Genomic DNA, 11,906 nt, shown 5'->3' on the forward strand with positions numbered 1-11,906 from the left:
TGCTTGCGTTCCTGCAATCTGGTGATTAGCTTCCTCCTGGTCTATCTTAAATAGTCACAATCCATGCAGTAGATTTCTTTCTTTCTTTCATTCATTCATTTACCTTCATTCATGATAGGATTAGTACTTCTGAGTGTCAACCCTGAAGCTAACCTGACCAAAGCCATCTTGGAGTTTCCATGTCACCACACTTGAGCTGAGGGATAGGGAGGGGGGGGATTAGAGACAGTTGGGATTTTGTAGCCAAAGCAAAATACTGTCTCTTGGAAACCAAGGACATTCTCACACTTGGCCAGAGGAAGGAGGAGTGATGTCTCCAGGCAACCAGACAGCGCCTTGATTGGACCACGTGACATTGTTTGGGGTTGAAGGAAAACTTTTGCTTTTAATTAGGTGAAAACCGCAGGAACTTTCAGAGCCGGTTTTCACCAGATTTGTGCCAATATGGTATATCCTATTATTTGAGGAATCTACCTGCCTTGGCATTTTGCTTGCTTTGCGGGTATTACTTGGAACCCTGACACTGAGCGTGTTTTGAGTTAGCTCGCAAATTAAGTTCCCCCTGCATTTTGTTCTTTGAATTCCACCCCTTCCATATCTGAAGGCAACAGTTTTTGAATACTACCTAGGATGCATAAATATACATTAGAGTATATCTATCTCTAGATTACAATAAGCATTATTCTAATTAATGGGGACAAACAGTCACAGTGCATCCATTTAGAAAACCAGGCATTGGCTCCTCCGAGGTCTTCCTGTTATTTCTCCACTTTTATTTTCTTTTGCTCAAGAGAACAAAGTGACAGATGGTATGATCAACAGAAAAAATGGTCCATGCTAGAGAAAGCCGATGGTCCATGATGGAAGAGACCCAAGGCTGGAGCTTCAAAGTCAATAGGAGATTAGCAACTAGTCTTCTAACTCCTATAAAAGTACAGGGAGTCCTTGACTTAACAAGTTTGTTTATAAGGCGTGGTGGCGCAGTGGTTAGAGTGCGGTACTGCAGGCTACTTTTGTGGACTGCCGGCTTCCTGAAATTTGGCAATTCGAATCTCACCAGGCTCAAGGATGACTGAGCTTTCCATCCTTCCGAGGTGGGTAAAATGAGGAGCCAGATGGTTGGGGGCAAGAGGCATTGTAAAGCGGTATAAAGGTCTAAGTGCTCTCTCTCTGTCTCTGTCTCTTGCCATCCATCTATCTGCCCTCTGCCAGCAGTTCAATCCTGACCGGCTCAAGGATGACTCAGCCTTCCATCCGTCCGAGGTGGGTAAAATGAGGAGCCAGATGGTTGGGGGCAAGAGGCTGACTCTATAAACCGCTTAGAGGGGCTGTAAAAGCACTGTGAAGCGGTATATAAGTCTAAGTGCTCTTGCTATGGCTGGTGCCCGTTCAAAGTTACCACGGCCCTAAAAAAAATCGACTTATGACCATTTTTCACACTTACGATTTTTCCAGCATCCAAGTTCCCGTCCAGCTCTGTTATTCTTTACGTGGCTGAGAGTTGTCTCTCTTAATAGTATTAATATTATGCGGGTTTCTTTTAAATCATTAACTTCTGGCAGTCCTCACATTAATGGAAAACTGGACTGCTAAGCAAAGGAATGAAGTCCACTTGTCCTTCCAAGCAATGTAACAAGACTTCCCTCTTTTTGTCTCATTAAGCCTTTTTTTTTTTTTTTTTTGGCCACTCTTACTGTCGTTCCTCCTTTAAGATCATTACCGTGTTTCCCTGGTAATAAGAGCCTGTCTTATTTTCGGGGAAACACGGTAGTAACAGGCACCCAAAGATCATTTTTACGTCCACAAATGAAATAATGTGGATTTGAGGTGGATCTTTTTTGCAAGTGATGTTCTGCTGAATTTGAGCCACTCCACGATGTTGCCACGGTGGACATCACCTTTCGGTGACTCACAAGGCACCATAGGAAATGACCCCTCCCAGGGGTGATGCTTCACCTCTAAGTCCTCTTCCTGTTTTGATGTCCCATCTCTAAATAGCTAAAGGTTCAAGGGTTTCCTTCAAGGAACGTTGCAGAAACAAAGGGCTTCCTTTTGTTCATCTCATTAATCAGAAGCCGGCAATGGATTGGCCAGGTCACCGAGTACAAGGAAGTCCACCTCAAAATAGCAAAATAGCTTTCAGTACAACGGAGAGCTAACCATCTCTTTACAGCGAGTCCTCGACTTACGATCCGTGGTAGGTTTCAAATAATTGAACTGGTTCTCTGCCATAATGACCAGCTGGTTGGGCGTGGCTCAGTGGTCATGTGACCGTGTGGGCATGGCCCACTCAACGTCACTCAGGTCGATGGGTGCTTCGCTGTAGCTGTTACAATGTCTTAAGGGTTAACCGGAGAGGCAGTTTCTAAAAGCAGGGCAATAAAGATTAGGCTAGAAACAACGCCAGAATGTTTCCTTCCTGCCTTCCTTACAGGATTAGCCCTGTAGCGTGGAAGAAAACAATAAGATTTTCCCCAACAACTGATTCTCCAAACTGCTTAAAAAGTTAACAACTTGTTCTCCCGAATAGATGCGAGCTGGCTGAATCCCACCACTGCTTACGACTACAAATGAGCCCCCAATTTCTGTTGCTAAGTGAGGCAGTTATGAAGTGCAGTGTTTTTCCCCTTCCTTCCTTCCTTCTTCACAGAGCCGTGGTGGAGCAGTGGTTAGAATGTAGTACTGCAAGTTAATTCTGCCGACTGCCAGTTGTTCGATCCTGACCAGCTCAAGGTTGACTCAGCCTTCCATCTTTCCGAGGTCGGTAAAGTGAGGACCCTGGTTGTTGGGGTTAAGAGGATGACTCTGTAAAACCGCTTAGAGAGGACTGTAAAAGGACCCAGTGAAGCAGTATGGATGATGGGAGATAGCTAGAAGAATTATGAACTTTGGAAGACTCCAAAGCCCATCTTAGCCAACATGGCTTATTGTCAGAACGATGGGAGTTAGCCAGGGTCTTTCTTAATTGTGGAAGACTCCAAAGCCCATCTACTTTTGACAATGTGGCTTATTGTCAGGGATGGCAGGAGCTAGCTACAAGACGTATGAACCTTGGAATACTCCAAAGCCCATCTATTTTAGTCAATGTGGCTTATTGTCAGGCAGGATGGGAGCTAGTCAGGACCCTGGCATTCCTTCTTTGGCAGAATTTCCTGCCCGTCCTCCGTTTCTCCAACCTGACCAATATGCACAGTCAACCCGTTCATCTGGGAAGAAGAAATCCCATCCATGTTTGATCTCATGAAAGGAAAAGGTTTATTCATGATTCCAGACTACATAAAACTATCACAAGGGACGACTTTTCAGTTCAGGGTGTAATCCAGTTAGAAAGTAACACCAAACGGTTTAATACATTAGAATCACTTCCACTTTTTTTTTTTTGCAATTCAGCCAATCAGAATCACATACTATATAAAAGAGGGGGGAAAAATAAAGAAGGAAAGAAAGAAAAATAAAATAAAAGGGCACCCACCCCTTTCCCTAATTATACAGGGTGAAATATACTGAATATCGAGAACGTATCTCCTTTACAATCCATGATCGGTTCCAGGTTTTTTTCTTCTTCTTTCTTCTTCTTTTTTCTTTTGCGTGAATTTAAGAGCGTAACAGGATGAAAGAACATTCAAAATGTTTCTCCGTATTTACAAACAGTTTGACTGTTTTAAGCGTCGAAACTCAAAATTTCTATTTCAAAGCTTCAAAGGGTGTCTGGTTTTTTTTTTAATATATATATATTTATATATATTTATATTTATATATAGAATCAGGTTCTTTTTTTTTTTTTCAAAAGTCACAAACGCAACCTGGGTTTTTTTTTGTTTTTTTTTCCCTTTTTTAAAAAAAAACTTTTCCTTTTTCCTTATTATTTAAAAGATTACAATGTACAATTACATGGAGAAAGAACTGAAAGAGTTGGTTACAAGATGGTAAAATTAAACAGTCGAAAAATAAAGGAGGGAAGAGATTAAAGAAGAGGAAGGGGAAAAAAGAAAGAAAGTACAGCGTGAGTATTGTTTAGAGCAGGCTTCCTCAACCCAGCATCCTCTGGGTGTGTTGGACTACAATTCCCATCTGCCCCAGGAGACATGGCTGACCAGTGATGGTGAAGGCCGATCGGTCTACGACATCTTGAGAATCCCAGGTTGAAGAAGGCTGGTTTAAGAGGTAGTAGTGAGCACTCTAAGCTAAAGCATGACTCTTATTGGTTCGCATGAGGTAATAAAGCTGTGTTTTGATTGGTGAGATGTATAAATATTCTTTTTAGCTACACTATATACAGCACTCCAGAGGATGGCGCCCATCAGCCAACGGGAAGGAGCGATGGCCAAACCTCGGCAACTCAACATGGACTGTCAAACTTGGCAACTGTTTTTTTTTAATATATATATATAGATAGATAGATAGATAGATCTAGATATATATATCTTCAAACATAAAAAGCCAGTGTCTCCACCTCGCACGGATTATCTGTGCCGGACAACGGACTTGGAGGAGAAGAGGACTGTGCTATCGTCAGTTGCGAATGTTCGAAAGGAAGAAAACGCCGACAAATCTCAGCAGAAAAGCAAGGAAGCGTTGGGGGAAAAAAACCAGATTCACTCTGCTCTGAAAAACCGGTTGTGGAATGGCGGTGGAAACTGGGTGGGGGCGAAAGTCTCCTAGCTCTTCTCCCCTTTCCCCAGCCCACCAGCTCAGTCTGGCGCGGATAAAACGTGAGTTTATTCGTAAGAATAGAGTCTTCGATGACCTCTTCAAGCCAAGAAGCCACCGGCGAGGCGGCCATCTTTGAAGAATCCGCTGGAGAACAGGAGAAAACCGTGCGCTGTCTCGGCCCTCAGCTGGATAAAGTGCTTGGTGGTTTTATTTGTTTATTTTCCTCCCCCTTAATATGGAGGGAGTGTGCACCTCTCGGCGAGACCGAAGTACAAAGGTTTAAAATCACACCTTCCGGGGGTTGGGAAAAAAATCTGGTTTTTTTTCTTTTTTAAAGATATCAACCACACAAAACAAGGGATCCCAAATTTCGCTCGGTACGACAAGGTGGTACGGGGGAAAAAAAAAGGGTTCTCCATGTTGGGCTGAGGAAAGATTTCTTTGGGGGTTTTCCCCCTTGTCTTTTCTCGTCTGGGATTGCGAATGGATAAAAAAGGCATCTCAGCGCATTCTTGCGGGGCAAGAAAGGGAAGGAGGAGGGGAAGAGAGGAAGGACTCATTGGGGGGCTTAGTTAGAGGTATCGGAGTGCACGCTTCCCGGGCCTTCCGTGGGAGAAGTCACCGAAGATGGAGTGGTCGCATCCTGCCAGCCTCCATTTGCCTGGAGAAAGGAAGAAAGAAAGAAAAGGGAGTGAGGAGAACGGAGGTGACATCGCTTCTTGTCAATCCTTGGCAATTTCAAAGGCAATCCCCGGTGCAATTCAGAAGGAACTGGGTATGGCTAGTTTAAAGGAAAGAAAGACCTTCTTTCTTTGTGACATGATAGCAGTCTTCCAATATCTCAGGGGTTGCCACAAAGAAGAGGGAGTCAAGCTATTCTCCAAAGCACCTGAGGGCAGGACAAGAAGCAAAGGGTAGAAACTGAGAGGACCAATCTAGAACAAAGGAGGAATTTCCTGAAAGTGAGAACAATTTGGAGTCAAAGAAACCCAATTTTGAGAGGTTTTCACCAATGTTTTCTTCTCCTTAGAAATAAAGCAAAGCAAAGTCTGCGGCGGCTTTTCGTGCTCTCTGAACGGGGTTGTTTTCCTGTAGACATTTCATTACCCAACCACATAACATCATCAGTGCTGGAACGGAGTGGGGCTTTCTGTTTATATACAGAAGCTCTGAGCTGTGCGGTTTTCTTGCAGGAGAGAGGTGGAAGGAAATGGGGAAGGAAGGAAAGAAGGAGGGAGGGAACGAAGGAGATGAGAGAAGCAGGATGATATGGAAAATATTCTGAGAAGGAAGGAAGGAGGGAAGGAGGAGGGAGGGAAGGAAGGAAGGAGATGAGAGAAGGCAAGATGATATGGAAAATATTCTGCAAATGAAGGAAGGAGGGAGGGAGGGAGAGAAGAAGAAGGAAGGAAAAGGCTTATCAGAAAAACTGCCAATTTTTGACCTTGCAAACAGATTTTGTAAAAGGAAGAGGAGCGTTCAAGTTTTCTCTCCTGCCCTTTAAGATTGTTCCAGGCGCTCTGTCTCTCCCCCACTTCCCACCCCCCTGCTCCAATCTGATCCATGCCATTTCCCCTGCACTCTTCCATCCTGCCTCTCCTTCGGAGGCCGAGCCACCTGTGTCCGATGACCGGTTTGACAGCAATGCAAGCCGACCCCGAAGCCTTCCAGCAAAGGAGCCACTTTCTGAAAGTGCTCATGTCACAGAACAGACAGGGAGGAAAACTCTAGCAGGGCTGGCTCTTCGTTTCATTTCTGAAAAAGGCCCCTTCTGGGCACACGTCAGAGCCGCTTAGAAGTTGGTGGAGACAAGGGGCGAGCCTCCCTCCGAGGACAACAACGTTGGAGCAAAGGCCAGGCCACGAAGCAGAGAAGGAGCAAAAATATTGTCCAATTAAACCATCCAGAGAATCTCATTCTTTCCCACCCACTCCCCTTTTCCGAGACCCCCTGTTCTGGCCCGCTGGTGTCCAGCAGAGCTGGCAGCAGATTCGGACAGTGAGGAGGTTGGGGAGGAAGATGGGCCAGTCCTGGAGTCTGGGGAAGGCTCTGATGAGGGCTCTGTGTCGGAGGCAGAGAGGGGGCCAAGGCCGTCTGACAGTTATCAGCTGCCTTCAGAGTCGGAGATCAGTGAGGCAGAAGAACAGCTGGAGCCTGTTCCCAGTGTGCGCATGCACAGAGCTGCCAGACGAAGGGCGCAGCTAAAGAACAGGGGTCAACTTGGGAATAAGGCCACAGGTGACCGATGAATGCCCTCCCAGAGGAAATAAAAGGGGAGCGAAAGGGGAGTGGAGTTTGCAGGAGTTCGCTTCATTGGTTCGTGACTCTCCGAGGCTCCTTGCCAAGTTTTGCAGAGATCGGCCTGGCAGCTCTCCAAGCCAGATAAGGTCTGTGACCGTAAATCCTCCCCTGGAAGACTTTGCTGGGTGTGAACCAGGAGAGCGAAACTGCCTCTGACCCGGACAGAGATGGTGGTGGTCAATTTCGAGAGCAGATTCCACCCATAAAAGGACAGTGGTTGAAATGCCAGCGGGAAAAAGAGGAGAAGCAAAGGAGGGATGGGTGACCTGCTTTGAAATGTAACCTTTCTAAATTATGTCTAGGATTATTTCTCTGTTTTCCTTCCTGCCTTCCTTTCCTTTCTTTTCTTCATTGCCTCCTTCCTTGCTTGCTTTTCTCTTTCCTTTCCTTTTACTTTCTTTTCTTTTTCTTTTTCCTTTCTTCCTCTCCCTTTCTTTTCCTTTCCCCCTTTTTCTTTCTCTTTTCTTCCTCTTTCCTTTCCCTTCCTCCTCTTTTTTCTTTCTCCTTTCTCCTTCTCCCTTTCTTTTCCTTTCCCTCCCTCCCTTTTTCTTTCTCCTTTCTTCCTCTCCTGTTCAACTTTCTTTCCTTTTTCTTTTCTCTTTCTTCTTCTCCCTTTCTTTTCCTTTCCCTCCCTCTTTCTTTCTTCCTTCCTCTCCCTTTCCTTTCCTCCCTCATTTTCTTTTTCTTTCTCCTCTCTGCCTAACCCTTTCCTTTCCCTCTCTCTTTTCCTTTTCTCTTTTTCTTTTTGTCCTCACCCTCTCTTTTCTCCTTCCTTCCATCCATTCTACGTAGATGTTATCCCCTGGTGGGCCGCTCTCCATCCAGCCCTCCCAAAGCATGGCGTTTTATGGCCTCTCCTTTCCAAGCCACAAAGCAGAGGCAAAGAGATTTGTAACCCACAAGAGATTAAATCCTAAATTTAAATTTAATTTCAGGAAGCCCTAAAAACATGGCTTTCTCAGCAGGCCTAAGGACCACAAATGGAAATAGGAATCAGTCAAGTGGTTATAATTTCATTGTACTGTTGTGCTGCCATAGGGCAGTGGGGGTAGGGGTAGGTGGGTTTTTCACCTCCCCTTTTGAACAGTTTTATTTTATGATGGATTTTAAAAACATTTTTACATGTTGTAAGCCAGCCAGAGTCACCTATATGAGAGTTGGATGGCTACCGAGTATAAATTTGTTTAATAAGTAAATAATAAAATAAATTGTGATCATACGAGAATGGTGGGGCTGAAAAAAAAAACGGACAGGGAAGGTAAAACGAGCATTCCAGGAAACAAACCAACAATGCATTTGGGGTGAACGAAACAGCAACTGGAATCTTCACGGGGTTTTTTCCCGTGTCTTCCGATTGGCAAAATTTAAAAATAAATCAGTGTATGTATAAGTGTGTTTTCTCTCTTTCCAATCAATTCAGATGTTGTTCTTTTTTTAAAAAAAGGGAGGGAAATGTGTGTGTGTGTGTGTGTGTGTGTATGTATGTATGTATGTTGTGTTACAACCCCTGGTACGCCCAAATATGGGAGGGAACACACTGCTTCCCCTTTCTGTCCTTCAGCTCACTCCAGGAGACCATCCAGGCAGAAAAATAAATAAAGGGAGACTAGTATAGATCTATTTCAAGCTATTTAGCTCTCATCAGCTAGCCATACCCTTACTGGGAATCGAACCTGGGCTGTATTACATATTAGGCAGATGTATTAGCCACTAAGACACACTCTCCTCTTTTATATGTATTGTGACACAACACACACACACACACACATATATTGAGCCTACAGATTCACGTCTAAAGATATTCCACCCGAAGTGAACATCATACCCTCTTTATCCAAATTTATAAGCAATATTTTTACTCGGCTTGGCAGCCGGGGGGGGGGGGGGGGGGAAAGAGCGATTGTCAGCTGGGATTTCTTCACTCCCCCTCTTTTTCCTTCCTTCCCTCTTTCCCCCCCAAATAAATTAATCCTTACACTGGTGCTGGGAGATTATGGACTGTATAATACATCGGTGCCTTATCAGACCTCATCAGCCAAGATGGAATTCACATCCCCGCCAAAACACACACACACACACACACCAACCCCAAAACGCTGCTAGCTATCAACGGCTTTCATATTTTATCACGCTGATAAGGATATCACAAATTCTCCGAAGCATTTCAAAACACTTAAATGCAAAGAGAGAGAGAGAGAGAGAGAGAGAGAGAGAGAGAAAGAGAAAGAGAGCGAGAAATGGCAACTAAAAGGCTTTTTATATGGTTTGTTGTGGATGATTATGTGTTATTTATATTTTTTTTTAAAAAAAACCAACCCCAAAAGAAAGATTTGACATTTCCAGTGGTGGGGAGGAGGCGGGGAAGGGGGAAAAGAAGGAGGGAAGGGAGAAAAAAAAAGAGATTTGAGTGTTTAATGGGATTTTCCCCAACCTCCCTCTCCAGCGAAATGTTTTCAATCACTTTGAAAATTGTTAATATTTACTCCGCTGGCAAGTGGGAAGCTGGGAAGGGAGAATATGTCCCAGTACTGCTCAGATGCAGAATTCTGCTGGAGATGCTACTCAGTCCTGCTCTGGGAACTCTTACTCTAGCGTGCTCCAATCCATTGCCACCAGACCCCAAATTTAGAACAGTGGTAACCAACAGCTGCATGTCACTCTACTACTCTGGCCCTGATGATGTTGCCTAGTTGGGTAATGAAACGTCTGCAAGAAAGCAATCAGGCTCAGAAAGGACCAAGGACCTCACAGATCACCTCCTCCTCCTTCTCCTCCTCCTTTCCTTACTGCTCCCTCCTCCTCCTCGTCCTCCTCCTCCTCCACTCCACAAATCCCACTTCCTTTAAGCACTGATGATGCTACCTAGTTAGGTAACGAAACGTCTGCAAGGAAACAAGGAAGCTCAGAGAGCATCAATGACCTCACAGTTTTTCCTCCTCCACTCTACAAACCCTTCCTTTTAGCACTGAGGATGCAATCTATTTAGGCAGTGAAACATCTGCAAGAAAACAATTGAGCCTGAGAGAGCACCAAGGATGCCTCATTTCAACCTTAAACTATAAACAATCTCCTGAAGGACCAGCCATAATTCCAGTTTCAATTATAGCCATGTTGAGAACTGCTCATCTTTCCCCAAAAAATAAGACAGGGTCTCATTTTCTTTTGACCCCCCGAAATAAGCGCTTGGCCTTATTTTCGGGGAGGTCTTATTATTTTTGAGGTGCAGGAGGCAGCAAGCGTGGTCACCTCGTGGTTGCTGTTGTGTTGTAATATTTTTGGGGAGGGCTTATTTTCAGGGGAAGGATTACTTTAGCCAATTGGGCTTATTATCCATGGAGGTCTTATTTTCGGGGAAACAAGGTATCTGTACAACAAGAGAGAGAATCTGTAGAATAAGCATCTCTTGGGCTTTATACCTCAAAGTTGCATCCTCCTAAATTTCCAATAATCAAATGGAATAATGTGAATCATAGGAAATAACTTTAATAACATCCTTATCCAATGACAACACGCAGAGAGCTATTGGTTACATGATGATGAGTTTCACTGTCTGTGTTTTTATGCCTTTTTTTTTTTTTTTAGGGACAGGAAGTTGCCCTTTTGCGAATTTTTACAGCAAGGAAATCGCAATTGGTAAACGACCTGCGAAGAAGGGCTTTTTCAAGAGGCAACCGGAGTTTCTGCTTAGTTAGAAAATCCAGCTGCCTCTTGGAAAAGCACCTTTTGGGACAAGCATGACCTGTACCTCTGAGAATCTCCGTTACACAACCCACAAAGGAATCGTGAACTTCAGCCTGCAGCTGGTCTTCCCAAAAGGAAAATGATAGCCGTGACCGTCTTTTATTTATTTTTGAAACTGGGAAAAGGAAATTTGTTGGGGTGGTGGGGGGTGGGGAGATAGGAATGCCTCTCTCTAGTGTGTTTGTGTGTGTTTAAAAACACAAAGTCTTTAATGGTCCCTTGCTCCTCCAACCGGCCACTCAGCCCTCGTCTCCTTTTTGCTTATCAATAACAAGGACAGATAACCTTTCTCCCCCAAAGTGACAGCTTTCCCCCCCAAAATGGGGAGACGAGAACGGGATTCATTACCGCAACGGCAGCGAAGGACAAGCTGACCTCAGCTGCAGAAAAAAACCAGGCCAGCTAGAGAAATTTCTCCCGGGAGCTTTCTAAGGGCAAGACGCGACCACCAACATGTTCTTTGCTTTCCCGTCCTTCTGATTGCTTTCCTACAGCTCCGTGTAGGTCACCATCCACGTCCTTCCCCATTTCTGGGGACTTGTCTCTGACCGGCAATTTTAAAATTAAAACTCGGAGGGGTTTAATACCAGATCGAGAGAGAAGGAACTGATTAGCTCCGAGTGTTCTGACCCAGGCTTCCTTAGAAAGCATGAAGCAAAGATTGGGCCCCTGAAAACCTTTTTTATTTACCCGACTGTGAATTCCTTTCCTTCACAGTCCGCAAGGCTTGGCAAGCAGTTTTTCAGAGGAGTATTTATCCACACGAACCTTATCTCGTTTGGAGAGCTGCCAGATAACTAGTTTCCAAATGCAGAGCAGGGCAAAACTTGGCACAGAGTCTCTTATAGTCACAAACAGAACTTTCCACTCTTGAAACGACCGAAAGAACGAATTGATTCCTGCAAAAGCCCCCACCCCATTCGCTCCTCTTTCATTTCCTCTGGGAGGGGCCAATCACCTCCAAGGAGTGGCTTTACTCCCAAGTTGACCCTGTTTTCTTAGTTGTTCTTGTCTTCTGGCAGCTCTGCGCATGTGCACACTGGGAAAAGGCTCCAGCTGTTCCTCTGCCTCGCTGCTGTCTAGCTCCCTCTCTGTCTCCGACACAGAGCCCTCGTCTGAGCTTTCCTCAGCCCCCAGGACTGGCCCATGTTCCTCCCCAACCTCCTCGCTGTCCGACTCTGCTGCCAGCTCCACTGGCCACTGGCAGGCCA

General features: G+C 44.9%; 1 protein-coding gene across 2 annotated transcripts in view; it reads right to left on the reverse strand.

Moving 5' to 3' along the window:
• Window positions 1-3,231: 3,231 nt before the first annotated feature.
• Window positions 3,232-11,906, reverse strand: part of PBX3 (PBX homeobox 3) — a 144,725-nt gene continuing 136,050 nt past the window's right edge. For both annotated transcript variants that reach the window (XM_081967294.1, XM_081967295.1), the window contains one exon: window positions 3,232-5,314. In XM_081967294.1, coding sequence (XP_081823420.1) covers window positions 5,222-5,314 — 93 coding nt within the window. In that variant the 3' untranslated portion in view covers window positions 3,232-5,221. The remainder of the gene's footprint in view (window positions 5,315-11,906) is intronic.

The sequence above is a fragment of the Natrix helvetica genome, assembly GCF_964273705.1.
Source record: "Natrix helvetica genome assembly, chromosome: 15".
Classification (NCBI taxonomy): Eukaryota; Metazoa; Chordata; class Lepidosauria; order Squamata; family Natricidae; genus Natrix; species Natrix helvetica.